Genomic DNA, 23,777 nt, shown 5'->3' with positions numbered 1-23,777 from the left:
TAGGCATGAAGCATACTTACAAAAAGTCACTAACCATTAAACTTCTGAATTACAACCATAAATACTTGCTAAACTAGCGTCCTCTATAAAATGGATAGACTGAAGAGGAAATAATGTAAAATAAGTATATGATGGTTGCATCCACCCCTTATTTCAACTGATGTGATTCAACTAACAAACCTGCAGTAAAACATGGTTCTAAAATATAATGGCCATATATAGCCTAGTATTAACACTCCCATTTAATTTGCCATATATGCGTAATTCACAGCTCAGTTGATTGGAGCATGGTGCATTGATTGTGCCATATTGTCCAAACGTAAAATCGTGTGCTAAAATCTAAATGACCATATTATTGTACCGCTACAGTCAAAGCTGACACCATGTGCGACGACGAGGAGACTACTGCTTTGGTGTGCGACAACGGCTCTGGCCTGGTGAAGGCTGGCTTCGCCGGAGATGACGCACCGCGCACTGTCTTCCCCTCCATCGTGGGTCGCCCACGTCACCAGGTAGAGTACTTCACCTGAAGCTGCTGTGTGAAAACAAAATAAATTGAGTTCGGTTATTATTGTCTGTAAAATCACAACATCACTTTGGAACCTTGGCGAGCCATGTGTAAATGCCACTCAGATGCCATTTGATAGGCTATCATAAGCCACGTTCATTCAGACCTATCCTTGCGTTTTCTCAGGGCGTCATGGTCGGTATGGGTCAGAAAGATTCCTATGTCGGTGACGAGGCCCAGAGCAAGAGGGGTATCCTGACCCTGAAGTACCCCATTGAGCACGGCATCATCACCAACTGGGATGACATGGAGAAGATCTGGCATCACACCTTCTACAACGAGTTGCGTGTGGCACCTGAGGAGCACCCCACCCTGCTGACAGAGGCTCCCCTCAACCCAAAAGCCAACAGGGAGAAGATGACCCAGATCATGTTTGAGACCTTCAACGTCCCCGCCATGTACGTGGCCATCCAGGCCGTGCTGTCCCTTTACGCATCTGGACGTACCACAGGTATGATTGATAGATAAGTAGTCTTCAGCCATGACCATCTGAAAGGTCTTCTTCAATGCTAACATATATCGCCACACTTTTTCAGGTATTGTCCTGGACTCGTGCCCATCTATGAGGGTTATGCTCTGCCCCATGCCATCATGCGTCTGGATCTGGCCGGTCGCGACCTCACAGACTACCTCATGAAGATCCTGACCGAGCGTGGCTACTCTTTCGTAACTACTGGTACACACGGGACATGGGCAATATTAACCGTATGAGGAATGAGGAAAAGCATGAAATTCGGCAAAAATGATATGCCACAAATGTTAGCCTATATTTTTCAATAACAATCAAATGCCACACTTGAAACCCAACAGCTGAGCGTGAGATAGTGCGTGACATCAAGGAAAAGCTGTGCTACGTGGCTTTGGACTTTGAGAATGAGATGGCCACCGCTGCCTCCTCCTCCTCCCTGGAGAAGAGCTACGAGTTGCCCGACGGTCAGGTCATCACCATCGGTAACGAGAGGTTCCGTTGCCCCGAGACTCTCTTCCAGCCCTCCTTCATTGGTGCGTATTACTGATCTCACCAGCCGTTTATATACTACACACGGTTATCTTAAGTTGAGATAATCATTGTGTAATAACGTATACGACTGCTGTGAATTAGTTAGACTTCGTTAAAGTCATCTATGTGACGTAGGGTAACAGAGCATATGCCTGCGGGTATTTTCACAAAACAGAATCAATGAATTATCCTGATATCCAGATAGGCTTAACTAAACCCATATTCAGCTTTAGCTTTCATTTATCTTTGTATTATATTTAAATCATAGGCCTTTCTGTGTGTTTATATAAAGTTTGCTGGTTTAGCTGACTAACATATTGATGCTGCTTTTGAAATACAACCCCAGCATGTGAAGCATGAGCTGCAGATGCTTGTTGACATAACTACTATAACAAGAGGAGCTGTCCATTTCAGCACCTGTTCACAGCCAACGCTCTAGAGGCCAACTGACCAACTACTGTATTTTCACAGTTGAATGTCATAACAAGTGTAGCCTATTTATCCAGAGGGGGCTGGCTCAGATTGAAAGATAACATCATTTAGGTGTCACTACAGACCCGGGTTCGATCCCAGGCTGTGTTACAGCCGGCCGTGACCTGGAGACCCATGAGGCAGTGCACAATTGACCCAGCGTCGTCTGGGTTAGGGGAGGGTTTGGCCGGCCGGGATTTCCTTTTCCCATTGTGCTCTAATGACTCCTTGTGGCGGGCCGGGCGCCTGCAAGCTGACTTCGGTTGCCAGCTGGACGGTGTTTCCTCCGGCACATTGGTGCGGCTGGCTTCTGGGTTAAGCGAGCAGTGTGTCAAGAAGCAGTGCAGCTTGGCGGGGTCGTGTTTCGGAGGACACATGGCTTTCGACCATTCGCCTCTCCCGAGTCCGTAGTGGAGTTGCAGCGATGGGACAAGACTGTAACTACCAAGTGGATATCACGAAAAAGGGGTAAAAGTACAACAAAAAATAAGATAATTGAAAGATAACATCATTGTCCTTTGGTAAACAGGTATGGAATCTGCTGGCATTCACGAAACTACCTACAACAGCATCATGAAGTGTGACATTGACATCCGTAAGGACCTGTATGCCAACAACGTTCTGTCTGGTGGTACCACCATGTACCCTGGTATTGCTGACCGGATGCAGAAGGAGATCACAGCTTTGGCCCCTAGCACCATGAAGATTAAGGTAATGTTGATTTAGACCTGCTGTTGTAGGATTGTTCTTTATTTTCAATGTTCTAATACAATGTATTTCCCAAAGGTTTAGTGCTATGGGGCACAACTTTGAAACCCAAAAATGTAACAAAGTCAGCTATTTTCCTGCCCATTTGAGAGTATGGTCTATTATGTAAATGTTATGCACATAAGAACAGAAAATGTTTTTCACTTTATAAAACACCTTGCTATTAGGCCACTAACCAATGGCATTATCACTTGTTTGTAGATCATCGCTCCCCCCCCTGAGAGGAAGTACTCTGTGTGGATCGGCGGCTCCATCCTGGCCTCCCTCTCCACCTTCCAGCAGATGTGGATCAGCAAGCAGGAGTATGATGAGGCCGGCCCCTCCATCGTCCACCGGAAGTGCTTCTAGTCACCATGCCCCCTCCTCCACCTTACCTCTGCTCCGTCTGCGCTCAAATTAACTTACGGCCCAGGCCAGTTTGTTTACACTCAAGTGCAATTTATATGTGGATATGTATAGGTTTATAAATAAACGAGACCCGGGACTTGCAACACACCTTTTTGTGTCTCATTGTGGCTTGCGATAGATACACTTCAGTTATCCCATATAAGGATAGCCTATACATTTTAGAGGTCACTTATAAATCATGTAGGGAGAGCATGTTCCTTAATCACAATAGCTTATAGCTTAAACCTATAGGTCTATATGACTCTTCAATGACAAAGGTGTCAGGAATGGCACCGTAAAATACCTTGTTCTGTTAAGACTGTACAGGTCAGCCAGTGGGGAGCATACATGCGAATGAAAAACATCAAAGAAAATACAGGAATTGACACTGCATAAATTAAGGACTTGGATTGGTGTGTTTTTGCCATGTGTTTCATGGGTGTTGTGACTTGTGTATTGGTATGCAGTGTTTGCATTACTGATGACCTCGTGCTGAGCTTCCCCCCTCCCCTCTGCCTCTCCCTCTCTTACACACACACACACACACCCCTTCTCGTTTATCACATCACGTGATGATTCATTGGAAGGTTATAATGATTTGAGGTTATGAAAGATTATAGCAGGGAGAGCTAAGCCATCTGATGATCCATTAAACATGCCCGTTCATTGAATAAAAACAAAGTCACATAATCCCTCACACTAATCCGTGCACCTTAGATCAGGTAATAGATTCTATCTGCAAAGGTACGTTCTATGTGTAAACATCAGTTCTCTTCCACAGCAATGGTCAAAAATATAAATATTTTCCTGAGCATTCATGAGGCATCTTAGTAGCCTCATTAAACAATTCACTTATTAGGCATAGGCCTATCCAGCATTGTAATGCATTACATTTGGGTGGAAATAAGATTAATATTTGTATTCTATATTTTCAAATATTTGTGAAAATATAATAAAGGCTACTCAATTTGAAATTATTATTAGGCCTACCACATCTTTGAAATAATCAGAGATTTCATTGACAAATATTTGTATGGTTGTGTCTTAAAATAGTCTAATGTTAAGTCGTGTACATGCTCCCTGCTCTGTAGTTGACACAAGGCAGGGCCAGATAGGCCTATTTTGATGCCTTTTTTAAAGCCCCAACACAGACAGGCAACCTCATAAAGCTATTAGCAACTCAGATGCTACTTTCACTTAGTCACAGTATATCCACAGCAATATCTTTGCCCTGTGGTGGAAACAATAGCTTTCCCAGTGGGCAAAACCTGGTTGAAAAGATAACGTCTTATTCTGGTAGATATTACGTATTTTTCTGACCACCATACGACCAGTTGGTCATAATTGTAACCTCTATCTGACCAGCTGATCATAATTCTGAGCACTATATTATGTGCTATATTATGTAGCCTACTGGTCATAGTTAAGACCTCATCATAACCTGGTAATGACCACCTGACTACAGTTTATTACCCACTGTAAAAGGTATTGCAGAGGAAAAAGGATATTGAAAACATTGTTCATTATATACTGCTCAAAAAAATAAAGGGAACACTAAAATAACACATCCTAGATCTGAATGAATGAAATAATCGTATTAAATACTTTTTTCTTTACATAGTTGAATGTGCTGACAACAAAATCACACAAAAATTATCAATGGAAATCAAATTTATCAACCCATGGAGGTCTGGATTTGGAGTCACACTCAAAATTAAAGTGGAAAACCACACTACAGGCTGATCCAACTTTGATGTAATGTCCTTAAAACAAGTCAAAATGAGGCTCAGTAGTGTGTGTGGCCTCCACGTGCCTGTATGACCTCCCTACAACGCCTGGACATGCTCCTGATGAGGTGGCGGATGGTCTCCTGAGGGATCTCCTCCCAGACCTGGACTAAAGCATCCGCCAACTCCTGGACAGTCTGTGGTGCAACGTGGTGTTGGTGGATGGAGCGAGACATGATGTCCCAGATGTGCTCAATTGGATTCAGGTCTGGGGGACGGGCGGTCCATAGCATCAATGCCTTCCTCTTGCAGGAACTGCTGACACACTCCAGCCACATGAGGTCTAGCATTGTCTTGCATTAGGAGGAACCCAGGGCCAACCGCACCAGCATATGGTCTCACAAGGGGTCTGAGGATCTCATCTCGGTACCTAATGGCAGTCAGGCTACCTCTGGCGAGCACATGGAGGGCTGTGCAGCCCCCCAAAGAAATGCCACCCCACACCATGACTGACCCACCACCAAACCGGTCATGCTGGAGGATGTTGCAGGCAGCAGAACGTTCTCCACGGCGTCTCCAGACTCTGTCACGTCTGTCACATGTGCTCAGTGTGAACCTGCTTTCATCTGTGAAGAGCACAGGGCGCCAGTGGCGAATTTGCCAATCTTGGTGTTCTCTGGCAAATGCCAAACATCCTGCATGGCGTTGGGCTGTAAGCACAACCCCCACCTGTGGACGTTGGGCCCTCATACCACCCTCATGGAGTCTGTTTCTGACCGTTTGAGCAGACACATGCACATTTGTGGCCTGCTGGAGGTCATTTTGCAGGGCTCTGGCAGTGCTCCTTCTGCTCCTCCTTGCACAAAGGCAGAGGTAGCGGTCCTGCTGCTGGGTTGTTGCCCTCCTACGGCCTCCTCCACGTCTCCTGATGTACTGGCCTGTCTCCTGGTAGCGCCTCCATGCTCTGGACACTACGCTGACAGACACAGCAAACCTTCTTGCCACAGCTCGCATTGATGTGCCATCCTGGATGAGCCGCACTACCTGAGCCACTTGTGTGGGTTGTAGACTCAGTCTCATGCTACCACTAGAGTGAAAGCACCGCCAGCATTCAAAAGTGACCAAAACATCAGCCAGGAAGCATAGGAACTGAGAAGTAGTCTGTGGTCACCACCTGCAGAACCACTCCTTTATTGGGGGTGTCTTGCTAATTGCCTATAATTTCCACCTGTTGTCTATTCCATTTGCACAACAGCATGTGAAATGTATTGTCAATCAGTGTTGCTTCCTAAGTGGACAGTTTGATTTCACAGAAGTGTGATTGACTTGGAGTTACATTGTGTTGTTTAAGTGTTCCCTTTATTTTTTTGAGCAGTGCATTTCTATTTGTTTCCATAGTCACCAATTAAAGTTTAAATCTACAACATATTCTTACATTTAAAATAGATAAAGCAATGGCAAAAACAAATCTACATCACAATGTTTTTGCACATCTGCATACAGTAATTGTTTCATAATTCACCTACAGACATTACATGCATAGAAAGACTGGGACACAGATTATATAAAGGCAGATTGTTTTATTTTATTAATGATTAATAAGAGTGGTGTGATGAGTCAGATCTGCAGTGAAGAGAATCAGCGGAATACAACTTTTTCAATTTGAGATTTTAAAAGAAAACTAGAGAAGGATATTCCTGAAGAAACTTTGTGGACAGTTGGCTAAAGGTATTTCCAAAGTATTTCCATAGTACTAGTTGAAGAAGTTTGTGGCAGTTATAGCTTAGATGTCTTCAAAAAAGAGCAACTTGCTCATATACAGTGGGGAAAAAAAGTGTTTAGTCAGCCACCAATTGTGCAAGTTCTCCCACTTAAAAAGATGAGAGAGGCCTGTAATTTCCATCATAGGTACACGTCAACTATGACAGACAAATTGAGAAACAAAAATCCAGAAAATCACATTGTAGGATTTTTTATGAATTTATTTGCAAATTATGGTGGAAAATAAGTATTTGGTCAATAACAAAAGTTTCTCAATACTTTGTTATATACCCTTTGTTGGCAATGACACAGGTCAAACGTTTTCTGTAAGTCTTCACAAGGTTTTCACACACTGTTGCTGGTATTTTGGCCCATTCCTCCATGCAGATCTCCTCTAGAGCAGTGATGTTTTGGGGCTGTCGCTGGGCAACACAGACTTTCAACTCCCTCCAAAGATTTTCTATGGGGTTGAGATCTGGAGACTAGCTAGGCCACTCCAGGACCTTGAAATGCTTCTTATGAAGCCACTCCTTCGTTGCCCGGGCGGTGTGTTTGGGATCATTGTCATGCTGAAAGACCCAGCCACGTTTCATCTTCAATGCCCTTGCTGATGGAAGGAGGTTTTCACTCAAACTCTCACGATACATGGCCCCATTCATTCTTTCCTTTACACGGATCAGTCGTCCTGGTCCCTTTGCAGAAAAACAGCCCCAAAGCATGATGTTTCCACCCCCATGGTTCACAGTAGGTATGGTGTTCTTTGGATGCAACTCAGCATTCTTTGTCCTCCAAACACGACGAGTTGAGTTTTTACCAAAAGTTATATTTTGGTTTCATCTGACCATATGACAATCCTCTTCTGGATCATCCAAATGCACTCTAGCAAACTTTAGATGGGCCTGGACATGTACTGGCTTAAGCAGGGGGACACGTCTAGTACTGCAGGATTTGAGTCCCTGGCGGCGTAGTGTGTTACTGATGGTAGGCTTTGTTACTTTGGTGCCAGCTCTCTGCAGGTCATTCACTAGGTCCCCCCGTGTGGTTCTGGGATTTTTGCTCACCGTTCTTGTGATCATTTTGACCCCACGGGGTGAGATCTTGCGTGGAGCCCCAGATCGAGGGAGATTATCAGTGGTCTTGTATGTCTTCCATTTCCTAATAATTGCTCCCACAGTTGATTTCTTCAAACCAAGCTGCTTACCTATTGCAGATTCAGTCTTCCCAGCCTGGTGCAGGTCTACAATTTTGTTTCTGGTGTCCTTTGACAGCTCTTTGGTCTTGGCCATAGTGGAGTTTGGAGTGTGACTGTTTAGATTGTGGACAGGTGTCTTTTATACTGATAACAAGTTCAAACAGGTGCCATTAATACAGGTAACGAGTGGAGGACAGAGGAGCCTCTTAAAGAAGAAGTTACAGGTCTGTGAGAGCCAGAAATCTTGCTTGTTTGTAGGTGACCAAATACTTATTTTCCACCATAATTTGCAAATAAATTCATTAAAAATCCTACAATGTGATTTTCTGGAATTTCTTTCCTCAATTTGTCTGTCATAGTTGACGTGTACCTTTGATGAAAATTACAGGCCTCTCATCTTTTTAAGTGGGAGAACTTGCACAATTGGTGGCTGACTAAATACTTTTTTTCCCCACTGTACATACTTTGTGTCCTCCTCCACCACGGCGGTCAGGGGCATATTTTAGGACTTCCCAGAGGCCCCGCAACACATCAACCTCCTGAGTTTTCTGGCTTTTCATGGCTGTAAGCATAAAAAGAGAAGATAATAAATGAACGATTGGCATAATGTGGATATGCAGGACAGACGACAGAACAGTAAACTATATTTAACAGCCAGAACTAAAAAATGTCTCATTGTCTATGTCAAATGTCTCAACTGCTCATATTTACTAACCAACTACAAAGGAGCACACACGAGTGGTAGCAAAGGCATGATTGCTCCTCTCTCCCTTCATAATATTATTGAAGTGGGACATGAATTCATTGGTCATCAACTTGAAACATTTTAAGAGGATATAAAATTAGACAGCAGTTGGATAATGACCATTTTTAACTCATCTCTAAATGGTAAAGATTTGCTTAATCCTAATACATGTTGTAATGTTGTATAAACACACCGCTCCATAATCCTTAGGACATGGTTCCAGACAGAAAGGTAAATGTAATAATGTGTAAAGCGGCATTAAATAGAGAAAAACAAATGTGTTTGAGTGAGTGACAGGGAGAATGAGCAAGAGAGAAGTGGGAGAAACTTTACATGACTCACCAAGGGAGGTGTCTGTTGAATGAGGACACAAAAAAAGGTGAGTTAAAATAGGATTTTATTTGCTTTACAAACTTACTGTATATCATTAAAATAAGTGCTATTTTAATTGGATCTACTTACACTACACTCTTAGTAAAAAGGGTTCCAAAAGGGTTACTCGGCTGTCCCCATAACATAACCCTTTTTGGTTCCATGTAGAACCCTCTGCAGAAAGTGTTCTACATGGAACCCAAGAGAATTCTACTTGGAATCAAAAAGGGTTCTATATTGGACCAAAAATGATTCTTCAAAGGGTTATCCTATGGGGTCAGCCGATGAACCCTTTTAGGTTCTAGATAGCAACTTTTTTTCTAAGAGTGTATGATCAGACATTATGGGCAGCTGAATAGCATGTCTCTTGGGGAATCCAGTCTCAGTGAGACCTGATGCAGAGAAAAAACGTTAATGATCATTAGCATAGCTAGTACAAACCTAGCTCTTACAAAGCACATTGAAGATCAGAGTTTCAAACAGAAAAAATAAACATTTTGCGCACAAAACTTGACTATGGATTTGAGGGGTGGTTCTGCTCTCTCCTTTCCCTGGGATGTGGCAGAATAGGTCCCTGGTAACTGAATGGTTGGCCAAGCACTGCTGTAGAGGCCATGCATCAGGTCATTTACATGTTTCAGGAACTGTAAAGACTGAAACGAATCATGATTAACCATTACCTAAGGTCTTCACTAAGTTAGACTTAGCCTAGCAAGTACATAGACTATGTTGCCCCTCAGCAATCTCGCAGTCAGGCAGACATACGGAGAGAGATAGAGACCAACAGCAAAACATAGGCTATTTCCATGTCTTAGTCAGCTGGCTGGATAACTTCTGTACTCCTCCCTTTTGTTCCTCCTCCATCCTGCCATCCAAGCTAGAAGATTCCTGCAAAAAAGAGAATCAAGAATTGAAAAAGGCAGTTGAGAGCTGTAAAGTTAGAATGAGTGTTGAGGGGGAGCAGGGATAGGCTAAATGTACCGTATGGTCAAATACAAAAGACACGAAAATACAAGGATCCCTGATTAATCAAGAAAAACTTCACATCCATGGTGGGGGGTACAAGTTTCAAGAATTAGGCTAGCTTAAAGTCTCTCTCTCCCTCTCTCTCTCTCACACACACACACACAGCTAGCATAACACAATGTTGACATGATGACAATCTTTTCTATAAGTTATTGTGATCATCAGCTCTCTGTCTTTCCTTCTCTCTCTCACTCACACACACACACACAGAGAGCGAGAGAGAGCATCAGAGAGAACACACATACAAACATTTACTGTCATTAACAAAAATTATATCAAAATGTCAAAATGTTTGGTAAACAGGTAAAAATGTCAACTTACCATGTCAATGGAAGATTAGCCAGAGGGCTAACATTAACATTAGCATGCTAAAATTAGCCAGCTAGCTAGCAAAACTTTCCTTGACATTTTTCTCATTTTTTACATTTACATTTACATTTTAGTCATTTAGCAGACGCTCTTATCCAGAGCGACTTACAGTTAGTGAGTCCATACATTTTCATACTGGCCCCCCGTTGGAAACGAACCCACAACCCTGGCATTGCAAGCGCCAAGCTCTACCAACCGAGCTACAGGGGACTATATTCTCCCCAACAAACTGCCGCTTTACTTACAAAAATAAAACAAGAATGCAGGAGAACAGGGACTACCACTTAGCGGCCAAATCTTTTTGAAGTGTTTTGTGTACATTTCCAGAAACTGTTGTTGTTTCCCAGCAGTGTTGTTGTGTAGCCTACCAGGCACTTTGTCCCAATGTGCCATATGCAAGCAGTGTTGTTGTGTAGCCTACCAGGCTTTGTCCCAATGTGCCATATGCAAGCAGTGCGCGTAGAGATCTACTGCTGCTTGAGGCACAGATTCCAATCCAAGTTTTAGCTGGAACTGATATGCCTACCTCCTTATTTAGCTACTGACATTTTTATAAAATGACTGCATGTATTATGTTAATTGCTTAAAAGCTTTAAGGTCAAATATATACATGTCATATTCTCAGGGTCAACTTACCTGGTAAAATAAGTGTAAAATAAAATAAATCAATAAAAATTGTCAAATTCAGGTGCAATACTTTTTTAAAAATTATTTATGGTAATAAATGGGAGAAATAGGTTTCTGTCAATCCTGGTGTAGTAGGATATTGAAATAAAATACATAGGCCTATGTTTTATTTGTTAAATTCTGAAAGGAAATGTAGTTAGTCATAATAGAACATTCAGTGTAACAGAAGAGAATGTGCAACACAATAAACAGTACAATCAACAAAATATTATTATTAGAAGCCAACTCACACAGCAAAATGGCGCCGGAGGAGATGTCTGCAGTTTAATGGGCTATTGTGTGTGTTTTTTCACGTTATTTGTAACTTATTTTGTACATAATGTTTCTTCCACCGTCTCTTATGACCAAAAAGAGCTTCTGGATATTAGGACAGCAATTACTCACCTCGTACTGGACGAAGATTTTTTCTTTAACGAGTCGGACGTAAAGGATTTTCTTCAGACACCCGAGAAGGCCCAAATCCCCGTCATTCACATGAGAAAGAGACAGAGATATCGGGGACGTAGGTCGGGGTGCCTTGTAAGGATCCGACGGCGAGTGGGTAATCTGCCTCTACCATCAGTCCTATTAGCCAACGTACAATCATTGATAACAAAATAGACAAACTACGATCACGAATATCCTACCAACAGGACATTAAAAACTGTAATATCTTATGTTTCACCGAGTTGTGGCTGAACGACGACATGGATAACATACAGCTGGCGGGATATACGCTGCATCGGCAAGATAGAACAGCTGCCTCCGGTAAGACAAGGGGTGGCGGTCTGTGTATATTTGTAAACAGCTGGTGCACAAAATCTATTATTAAGGAAGTCTTTAGGTTTTGCTCGCCTGTGGTAGAGTATCTCATGATAAGCTTGTCACGATCGTCAAAAGGAGTAGACCAAGGCGCAGCGTGGAATGCGTACATCTTTTATTAGAGTACTTACACAACTAATAAAACAACGAAACGTGAAGTCCTCGGTTAACAAACAAACCTTACGGCTCAAGATCCCACGAAACACAAGAGCACAATAGGCTGCCTAAGTATGGTTCCCAATCAGAGACAACAAGCAACAGCTGATTCACGTTGCCTCTGATTGAGAACCACCCCGGCCAACATAGAAACACATGAACTAGACACTGAAACATAGAACACAAAACAATGACTCTACACACCCTGGCTCAACATATGAGAGTCCCCAGAGCCAGGGCGTGACAAAGCTGTAGACCACACTATTTACCAAGAGAGTTTTCATCTATATTTTTGTAGCTGTCTATTTACAACCACAAACCGATGCTGGCACTAAGACCGCACTCAATGAGCTGTATAAGGCCATAAGTAAACAGGAAAATGCTCCTCCAGAGGTGGCGCTCCTTGTGGCCGGGGACTTTAATGCAGGGAAACTTAAATCCGTTTTACCTCACTTCTACCAGCATGTTAAATGTGCAACCAGAGGGAAGAAAACTCTAGACCTCCATTTGGCAAATCTGACCATAACTCTATCCTCCTGAAGCACCAGTGACTCGGTCAATAAAGAGGTCAGATAACGCAGATGCTAAGCTACAGGACTGTTTTGCTAGCACACACTGGAATATGTTCCGGGATTCTTCCGATGGCATTGAGGAGTACACCACATCAGTCACTGGCTTCATCAATAAGTGCATCGATGACGTCGTCCCCACAGTGACCGTACGTACATACCCCAACCAGAAGCCATGGATTACAGGCAACATTCGCACTGAGCTAAAGGGTAGAGCTGCCACTTTCAAGGAGCGGGACTCTAACCTGGACGTTTATAAGAAATCACGCTATGCCCTCCGACGAACCATCAAACAGGCAAAGCGTCAATACAGGACTAAGATTGAATCGTAGTACACCGGCTCCGACGCTCGTCGGCAGGGCTTGCAAACTATTACAGACTACAAAGGGAAGCACAGACGCGAGCTGCCCAGTGACACGAGCCTACCAGACAAGCTAAATTACTTCTATGCTCACTTTGAGGCAAGCAACACTGAAGCATGCATGAGAGCATCAGCTGTTCCGGACGACTGTGTGATCACGCTCTCCGTAGCCGATGTGAGTAAGAACTTTAAACAGGTCAACATTCACAAGACCGCAGGGCCAGACGGATTAACAGGACGTGTACTCCGAGCAGTGTCTTCACTAACATTTTCAACCTGTCCCTGACTGAGTATGTAATACCTACATGTTTCAAGCAGACCACCATAGTCCCCGTGCCCAAGGACTCTAAGATAACCTGCCTAAATGACTACTGATCCGTAGCACTCACGTCTGTAGCCAGGAAGTGCTTTGAAAGGCTGGTCATGGCTCACATCAACACCATTATCCCAGAAACCCTAGACCCACTCCAAATGCATACCGCCCCAACAGATCCACAGATGATGCAATCTCTATTGCACTCCACACTGCCCTTTCCCACCTGGACAAAAGGAACACCTACGTGAGAATGATATTAATTGACTACAGCTCAGCGTTCAACACCATAGTGCCCTCAAAACTCATCACTAAGCTAAGGACCCTGGGACTAAACACCTCCATCTGCAACTGGATCCTGGACTTCCTGACGGGCCGCCCCCAGGTGGTAAGGGTAGGTAACAACACATCTGCCACGCTGATCCTCAACACGGGGGCCCCTCAGGGGTGCGTGCTCAGTCCCCTCCTGTACTTCCTGTTCACCCATGACTGCATGGCCAGGCACGACTCCAACACCATCATTAAGTTTGCAGATGACACAACAGTGGTAGGCCTGATCACCGACAATGATGCGACAGCCTATAGGGAGGAGGTCAGAGACCAGGCCATGTGGTGCCAGGATAACAACCTCTCCCTCAGTGTGATCAAGACAAAGGAGATGATTGTGGACTACAGGAAAAAGAAGAGGACCAAGCACACCCCCATTCTCATCGACTGGGCTGTAGTGGAGCAGGTTGAGAGCTTCAAGTTCCTTGGTTTCCACATCACTAACAAACTATCATGGTCCAAACACACCAAGACAGTCATGAAGAGGGCACGACAAAGCCTATTCAGGAGACTGAAAATATTTGGCATGGGTCATCAGATCCTCAAACAGTTCTACAGCTGCACCATCGAGAGCATCCTGACTGGTTGCATCACTGCTTGGTATGGCAACTGCTCGGTCTCCGACCGCAAGGCACTACAGAGGGTAGTGCGTACGGCCCAGTACATCACTGGGGCCAAGCTTCCTGCCATCCAGGACCTCTATACCAGGCGGTGTCAGAGGAAGGCCCTAAAAATTGTCAAAGACTCCAGCCACCCTAGTCATAGACGCACGGCAAGCGGTACCGGAGCGCCAAGTCTAGGTCCAAAAGGCTTCTTAACAGCTTCTACCCCCAAGCCATAAGTCCCCTGAACAGCTAATCAAATGGCCATGCGGACACCCCCCTGCCCATCTTTTACGCTGCTGCTACTCTCTGTTTATTATCTATGCATAGTCACTTTAACTCTACCTACATGTACATATTCCCTCAATTACCTCGACTAACCTGTGCCCCCGCACATTGACTCTGTACCGGTACCCCCTGTATATAGCCTCGCTACTGTTATTTTACTGCTGCTCTTTAAATATTTTTTTGTTATCTATTTTTTACTAAACACTTATTTTTCTTAAAACCGCATTGTTGGTTAAGGGCTTGTAAGTAAGCATTTCACTGTAAGGTCTACACCTGTTGTATTCAGCGCATGTGACAAATAAAATCTGATTTGATTTGATATCAGTAATTAAATAACCATTCTTTCAATTTGAGCTTTTAATGACCTGGCAAATTCGATGAATTTGAGGTGAAATATCACAATTCTTAGTTTTTTTAAATTGGTATTTCATCACCTGCAGAATAAAAACCTTGCCCTACTCCTGAAAAAGTTAATCTGTCTGGATAAAGTGAAGTGGACTCGGCACGAGTACCATTAGCCGGAGCCCATCGTAATATGATTCTGCATCGCTCGGGAAAACATGAAGCCCCCCGAGTCCAAGTCCATGCCGAGTCTCAAACGGAATAGGCCCGAGCCAAGAGTGTTGACTGGGTACAGTATGCCAACGAGACCATAACCTGCTTTGGAGAGCGCTGCCAGCTGTTGTTTGCCAAGTACGCTAAACTGAATCATGCAAACCCTGCTGAAAAAGAACATTACTCCGATTTTTATAACTGTAATGATTCTAGTGTCTTATATGCAATGAGAGCATGGCATACAAACACTATGCAAATGTTTATATAGATTGGTGTCTATTAATTGAGTATCATTTAGATAACTGGTCAGTAGTTCAATTTCAACCAAAAAACATATATCAACCAAAATAAGACATTTTTCATGATTTCAAAAAGTGATCATGAAAAATATGTCTTAATCTAGTTGTGATCTGATTATAAGAAGTCCCGACCAGATTTCTACCAGTAAAATGCGTCATTATCACGTCTTATGCACACTGGGTTACTAGGAGCATTGAGATCTGTGGGATCCCACTGGCACTCAAGGACAGCTGCTTTACGGCAGGTATTGTCATGATTACAGTAAAAAGAAAGCAACAGGTAGGCCTATCTGCCTTAAAAGTGGCTCCGAAAACGTATCTGGGCGCCATGTCTTGACCTGCGGTTTAAGGACACGGCGCTTTCACAACCCCTCTCCCTCTCTACCCCAGTCACACTGAGTGCGCGCAACCGGACACAATTCGGTCTGGCTCAGTAATTTTGATGTGTTATAAACTAGAAACACCCAAGGTGCATTGAGGTTATCACCAATCATGTTATCACATATTAATCTTGCGCGCCGTCCCTGGGTTCCATTCGTCGAATATTGAAAATGAGAAATCCTGGTATTTTGGCAGCGCTCCACCAACCTGTCTGCGCGTGACGTAGGGAGGGGACTACTTAAAGGCGGATTAATGCTGGCAAGACATTAAATCCAACCTCCCTCCATCCAGACACAGCGCGCGACCCATCAACCTGATCTGAAGATCGAAAATAGGAGGGCTTATAGTAAGCAGCCCTTCAGCTCCACAAGACAACGAGAAAGTGTGGCAGCGTCGTGCGAGCGCTTGGGCAGAAGCACAGAACAATATTGCACGGAGCTGGCGAGAGGAGGGCGGGACAGCTGAGGGCTCGTGATCAATGCATTTGCCAGATAACCTCGGAGCCTCTGGAGAGTGACAACGACAAAAAACCCGGGGAAATATTTTCCACATATTCGGCAGGAGTTCGTACAGAGTGCCGTGGGCTCTCGCCTCCTCCGGATGAACAATAATGGGGGAATGGACCATACTAGAGAGGCTCCTGGAGGCTGCTGTCCAGCAGCACTCTACTATGATAGGAAGGTAAGTGCAAAATGTCAACTGGATTTCCAATAACTACAGATATGCATGTTTTAATGGCTGTTGTTGGGGCTAGATAGGTGGGAAGCAGAGACCGGGCGCTATTGCCTGTTATGCTTACTTTACCAAACAAACGCTTGTAAAACATTTCAAAACACAAATACAGATGAATGTCAATGAGTAAATACTTCAGAGTACACAGAAATATATAACAATGGCGCACTGACACACATGATAAAGGCATAATACACATAGCATCCGAACCAACCCCGGTGCTGAGAGCTAGCAGAACGTGATCCCAGCAAAGAGCGTTCGTTTCAGCACTGGACAGCTCCTAAACACGCGCCTGCTTAGAGACACTGTACTGAATCTCCAGCCATTTGCACTAAGTTAACATAATTTACTGACTCTATACTCATACATTGTTTGTTTGTTTGTTTGTTTTTAGAATCCTACTAACTGTGGTGGTGATCTTCCGGATTCTAATCGTAGCAATAGTTGGAGAGACAGTCTATGATGACGAGCAAACCATGTTTGTTTGTAATACCTTACAACCGGGCTGCAACCAGGCTTGCTACGACAAGGCATTTCCAATTTCACACATTCGATTTTGGGTTTTCCAGATCATAATGGTTTGCACCCCGAGTCTTTGTTTTATCACATACTCGGTGCATCAGTCGGCGAAACAGAAGGAGCGACGGTACTCCACGGTCTTTCTGTCCCTGGATAAGGATCAAGATTCAATGAAACGAGACGACAGCAAAAAGATTAAAAACACCATTGTGAATGGAGTACTTCAGAACACAGAGAACTCCACCAAAGAAGCCGAGCCCGACTGTTTGGAAGTCAAAGATATCCCCAATTCAGCCATGAGAACTACTGGAAAGTCTAAAAAGAGTCGGCAAGAGGGTATCTCGAGATTTTACATAATTCAAGTGGTTTTCAGAAACGCGCTGGAAATAGGGTTTTTAGTGGGTCAATATTTCTTGTACGGATTCAATGTCCCATCGGTGTACGAGTGTGATCGATACCCCTGCATAAAAGATGTCGAGTGCTATGTTTCCAGACCAACAGAGAAGACCGTGTTTCTAGTCTTCATGTTCGCGGTCAGTGGCTTTTGTGTATTGCTGAATCTGGCAGAACTCAATCATTTGGGGTGGAAGAAAATCAAAACGGCCGTGCGAGGAGTGCAGGCGAGGCGGAAGTCCATTTATGAAATCAGAAATAAGGACTTGCCTAGAATGAGTGTGCCTAATTTCGGTCGCACTCAATCCAGTGACTCTGCTTATGTGTAGCACATGGAGAGAGTTCCCGATGGGACAATGTGCGATGTGTAAAGATTGAACCAAGATGAACACTGGATGATGACAACTCCCCACGCCACATCCGTTTCATGACTTAAAAGAGTGGGCCGATTTTTTATTTGTTTATCTTTTAAGGACTCCAATGGCAAGCGTGGATTACACGTTTGTTAATTTATTTATTACATTGCACTGATGCAACTTTTTAGTAACGTTTATACTATGTAAAGCGCTAAATAGAGATCATGTCGACGTGTTCACGCATTTACTCTTTGTGGGTTGATCTACTGTACTTGAAGAGAGTAGGCTAAATGAAAATTGCACTAAGAGGTGAACACCCGAGAGCCAAACCTAACCCGTTGCGTGCTACTGACAGTGTTTTAAAAACATTTTTTCAACCGATTGTTGACACCAATCTATTTAAGCGACACAATACACCGGTTGACTATATGTTCGAGGGGAAATATTCTCCAGATTCATATAGGCATATGCTTAAATATATAAATCAATTTTGACTACGGATCGACCTAGTTGAAATACATTAGCATCATTCATGTTTTTTGTTGCCTGTGTTCGCACCACTGACCTTAACGTATGTAATCATTCCATTGCTATATAGCTGACTTGCAAAACAGTATCTGGTGGATTTGCTGCAAACGCTAACGTCTGTGACATCCTTAATTTATAATACACCAAAGCGCCCACTGCTTTCATTTGTGAAAAGTGTTGTCTTGCTTTCGTGTAATTAAGTGCCATACTTGTACATAGACATATATATGTATACATAGAAATATATAAATATATAATATTATTCATCATGAAAGCTAATTCCCTGCTTGAATTATGTTAAATGCCGCCTAATTTCTTTGCTTTGACTTGTTGTGATTTAAATGGATATATGACATTTTCTCTCTCTCTCTCATTCTATTTGGCAAATGACTGGAAAATAAATAAAGTGCTAGTCTTTTTTATATACTGGAAGAAAATGTTTCTCCACAATCATAATTGATCTCAACTCAAAATAGCACAAATTGACCTTTTTAACAAACTAAGAATGGGCAATAAGTATCTGCTCTGGTGCTACGGTTTTTCACAGAATGGTTTTCAATGTAATCAAAATAAACCAGAAAAAGAAACACCCTTTTCTGTCGAAAAATAAAAGTGGGATTCATGTACACCAGAAATGTGTGAGGTGCAATACTTTTCTGTCTGAAAACTGAACTGGAATGTTAGAATTATCCTATAGCTGCCCTGTCTAGAGCATGGCTTGGTTCAGTGAAAATGGCAATGCTTGCCACACCCACAAGCCTATGTCCATCCATCCAATGAGAAAACCCCTATGAGCTCTTCCTTTGATGTTATCAGTGTCTGTTAACATGTGGGTGTGCTGTAATGCATTTCAATGGGGATGATGCTTCCACGACAAACATCAATACTGCATGTCCCATAACAGTGACCAGATGCAGCCCTAATGTGAAATGCATTCTAACATCCATATACTGTCCCTTCCCAGCCATAGCTGACCTGACCATGACTGTTCACATGGCTGCTATACTGTTACTGACTTTGTGACCTTGACCAGGAAGCAATTGGACAGACACACTGTACAGAACAGGAATGATTAAGACATGATCTTCATTGATAGAGGACTTGGCTTGTTTTGTCCTCTGCTCATCCCTTCTTCCCTCATTTCAAGGAAGTGAGCAAAGGAGCGGCTCTGGCTGAAGGGAAGGTCGTGTGAGCCTCATGAAGGTCACTAAGAAAAAGGGAAAGAGAAAAATGAGACAGTGCTGAACTGTACGCCCACACTCCAGAGAGAGAGAGAGAGAGAGAGGGGGATTCCAGGATGATCCGAGGGAGGATGGGATGCTAGACTCTGCCTTTGCCAGGATGACTCGGCAAAGCCCAGAGAAATCGAAGAGTAGCGCACACTGACACATCCATCTCAAACTCAGCAGGGACGTGAAAATTCTCTGTAACTCGAGAACTCTGGGAAAAAACTGAGGAGAAGTGCAGTTTGACTACTTGGCCTCTCTCCATCTCTCTCTCTCTATTTGTCTCTCTTTTCCCTATCTCTGAAAATGTTTACTGACCAAATTACTGTACAGGCCATCCTGTTCTATAAGATTGAAGTGTCCACTTCCACTCAGTTGTTTTCAATGCTTGTAAATGACTTGGGTGTTCTTTCACTGAGAATTCCCAGTTATACAAGGGATCATACAAACAAAGACTATATTTTCACTGTACATTACTGTATATTTACTGTACATTTACTTAAGGGACACTTGCTCTGATGCTCGACTAGTGGTTTCCCTGCAATATTCATCCTGGTAATTTCACGGCTACTTCTAAATGCCAAAATTATTGTGTTATGTGTGAATGCAATTATGCATGCTGTGTTGCATTTTCCATCATGTGAGCGTTGGGAGGCTTGGTTTAATATTACATGGTACCTGTGCAGCTCTTCATTTCCTTTGTGCTCAGCTCACGAGAGGCGGGCTAAAAAGGAAGAGGGCTTTTGACCAGAGAGATAGCTGGAGATAGCGACAGTTGGAAGCGACTCTCCCAGTTCTATGGCATTTATCTTGCGCTCGCTTCGGCCCCCACTCTTGACAACTGTAGATACATCTGAGCAAGGACTGCAGCTATTTCAAGGATCCAAGACAAATGCTCAGGAAAACCACAGATTTCAGCTGATTGCAGGTGCTTAAATAAACAGGGAGGGAATTTTACAGGATAATTTTAGCCCTTAATCTCTCAGTCTCTGTCTAGAGAAACACCCCTGGATTAGAGAGAATCATCTCCCTGGGACCGTTATGGTCTGGGAGAGATGAGAGGTGGTCAGTGTCCTGTCCTCATAAAATAAAAGCTCATTTTATTACCATCCACTACTGCGTCAGTGTAATTTCATCCTTCCTGTTCAACACTTCCTGTTCACTATACCCTGATGAAGACAGCGTGTCTGTGAAAATGTTGGTTATTCAGTTATTAAATGATTGCATCTGAGCTCCTAGAATGTGCAGCTCTCCTTTTCTTTTTCAACACTTTAATAAGGCCTTACTGATTAAAAAAATGCACTGGTTACCATAAAAAAAATCAATAATGTTTTTCTCAACAACAAACCAAACCAAGCCTCCAACCCATGACGTTTTTTATTTAATGCACTGGTTCCGTATATATGCACTGTAAGCGGAATGACTTTGAAAGACATACTGTGAATTAAATCAATTTTCTCACGAAGACGAGAATACATTTGTTAAGGGTGTGCTGTCATTTTTTTCTCTTGTGTTCTGACTCTCCTTGCTGTCCTTCTTTTCTCTACAGGAGGAGTTCATCTTTAAGACAGCCATGCAAAAAAAACTCAGAGCTGGTTATTTTTCAAACACTCAAACACACAGTCTTTATCTTCTCTACTTGCTGTCTAGAAATATGAAGTCAAGTGCTACATCCAAAGAGGATTTTATGTGGAAGAAGATCCAAACAACCTCAACAGTGTATGACACTGGCTCACGACTGATATTCTACAAAATCACTCTTACACCTTATCATCAGCACAGCTCTAAATTCTTCTATACACTATAAAAGTGGGAAAGCCAAATAAATACTACACAGTTTCTTACTATGAATATTGTGTGTGCATATGTCCTACACATTTGAAAGGATGAGAGGGTCACCTGGGGAGATGGTCCAAAACCATCACATATAATTATAATGAATTATATTTTAATCAATTCATTAATTATTGCTGCATTAATAAGCCTAATACTAAATAAATAATTCCTCCTTCACCCTGGTTTAATCCAATGACAGTTTAATTCCAGGTCATAGACCATTGGCAAGACCACTGGGAGACAGACGGTGGGTTACAGAGTGGGATACCAGCAGTGTATTATTTCTGGTTGGTGAGCGAGGCCCATGAGAGAAAACTATCTGTCAGATATTGGATGCACTGTGCAACCATAGTGAGGGACGTTACATCAAGTGCCTTGTTAACATACAGTACATCAATACAGATACACTATACTGTAATCATTGGTCTGGGCTTTGATAAGAATAAATGAAATCAAATTAAATTACATTTGTCACATGCACCGAATACAACTGGTGTAGACTTTACTGTGAAATGCTTGCTTTCAAGCCCTTCCAAATGATGCAGAGTTTAAAATAATAAAATAGTAACACAAGAGGAATAAAATAAAATACACAAGAATGGAGCTGTATACAGGGAGTACCAGTACCAGATCAATGTGGAGAGGTACGAGGTATTTGAGGTAGATATGTACATGAATGCAGCGTAAAGTGACTAGGCATCAGGATAGATAATAATACGAGTAATATAAAGAACAGAGTAGCATAAGCAAATTATGAGTGTAAAAGTGTGTGTGGTGAGTGTGCGTGTGTGTGTTTGTGTTGTGTCAGTATGCGTGTGTGTGTTGTGTGTGTGTTGTGTGTGTGTTGTGTGTGTGCTATGTGTGTGTTATGTGTGTGTGTGTATGTAGTGCATGTGAATGTATGTGGGTTTTGTGTGGGAGTGTCAATGTAGTGTGTATATGGTGTGTATATGAGGTCTAGTGAGTGTGTGTGGGGTCAGTGCAAGATAGAGTCAGTGCAGATAGTTTGGGTACCATTCATTTACTATTTAGAAATCTGGCTATTTAGCAGTCTTATGGCTTGAGGGAAGAAGCTGTTTCGGAGCCTGTTGGTCCGAGAGCCGATGGTCCGGTATTGTTTGCCGGACGGTAGTAGAGTGAATAGTCTATGGCAATTTTTCGGGCCTTCCTCTGACACCACCTGATATAGAGGTCCTGGATGGCAGAGAGCTCGGCCCCAGTGATGTACTGGGCTGTTCGCACCACCCTCTGTAGAGCTTTGTGATCAAGGGCGCATGCTTTGAGAACGTGTCCCGGTATTCTGTCAGATTGTTAACCTGTTTAAACGATTGTTAACCTGTTTAAACGTTTTGTTCACATCGGCCACGGAGAGCGAGATCACACAGTCATACGGAAAAACAGGGTCATTCACGCAATTCCTCGAAGTGAGCATAAATGGCATTTAGCTCATGTGGGAGTTCTGCATTACTGGGCAACTCATGGCTGTTTCCCTTTGAAATCCGTTACAAAGGGAAAACCTTTGCCCTGCCACATACAACGAGCGTCAGAGCCGGTGTAATAGGATTCCACCTTCCTCCTATATTGTCCTTTTGCATGTTTGATGTCTCATCGGAGATTGTAGTGGGCTTTCTTGTATGCGTCCATGTCCTTGTCCCGTTCCTTGTAAGCAGTAGCTCTAGCCTTTAGCCCAGTGCGAATATTGCCTGTAATCCATGGTTTTTGGTTGGGATACGTTCTTATACTGACTGTGGGGATGACATCGTCTATGCACTTATTGATGAAGCCCGTGACTGATGTGGTAAACTCCTCAATGCTATCGGATGAATCCCGGAACATATCCCAGTCTGTACTAGCAAAACAGTCTTGTAGCCTTGCGTCTGCTTCATCTGACCACTTCCGTATTGAGCGCATCACTGGTACTTCCTGTTTGGGCTTTTGTTTGTAAACAGGAAGCAGGAGAATGGAGTCATGGTGTGATTTGCCGAAGGGAGGACGAGGAAGGGCCTTGTATGCATATCTGTGGGTAGAATAAAAGTGGTCTAGAGTTGTAGAGACCCTAGTGGCGCAAGAGATGTTGGTTGAAGTAAGGTAGGACGGTTTCAAGTCTCCCCGATCTTTATCAATGCCAAAGAAGAATGTAATAAACCTGTAGATAAGATTAGTTTCCTGGCCAATTGGTTGACAAGAGAAGGACCAAGCTGGCAGCTGTGATGAATGTGGTTGGCTGTAACTTCTTTATTTATGAGCCTCCATGGCTGCCTGTGACCTTACATCAGACAGAAAAACACTCTTTCCTCTGTCAAGAAGTTGGGCAAGGTTGAACACAGAACAGTCTGAAATAATACTGAGACTGACACAAAATCTAAGCTGACTGAGAAAATCATATGCACTTAAAAATATATATATTTATGTGCACTTTGCTGGTAAGGACTAAACAACAACAATTCCCACCGTTCTACATG

The 23,777-nt window shown here is 43.1% G+C and overlaps 1 protein-coding gene and 1 pseudogene across 2 annotated transcripts; both read left to right on the top strand.

The window, feature by feature from the left end:
• Positions 1-383: 383 nt before the first annotated feature.
• LOC311145563 (actin, alpha cardiac muscle 1-like) lies at positions 384-3,155 on the top strand (annotated as a pseudogene). Its single transcript has 6 exons — positions 384-512; positions 695-1,019; positions 1,105-1,244; positions 1,379-1,570; positions 2,569-2,750; positions 3,009-3,155. The product of its transcript is annotated as an actin, alpha cardiac muscle 1-like (transcript).
• Positions 3,156-16,335: 13,180 nt separating this feature from the next.
• On the top strand, positions 16,336-17,698 carry LOC311145257 (gap junction delta-2 protein; the record flags this gene model as incomplete). Its single annotated transcript, XM_084181493.1, has 2 exons — positions 16,336-16,406; positions 16,852-17,698. The coding sequence occupies 2 exons, from the start codon at positions 16,336-16,338 to the stop codon at positions 17,696-17,698; spliced, it is 918 nt and encodes a 305-aa protein (XP_084037619.1).
• Between the last annotated feature and the right edge of the window lie 6,079 nt (positions 17,699-23,777).

The sequence above is a fragment of the Coregonus lavaretus genome, assembly GCF_964263955.1.
Source record: "Coregonus lavaretus genome assembly, chromosome: 18".
Taxonomy (NCBI): Eukaryota; Metazoa; Chordata; class Actinopteri; order Salmoniformes; family Salmonidae; genus Coregonus; species Coregonus lavaretus.
This window is presented reverse-complemented; position numbering and strand designations above follow the sequence as displayed.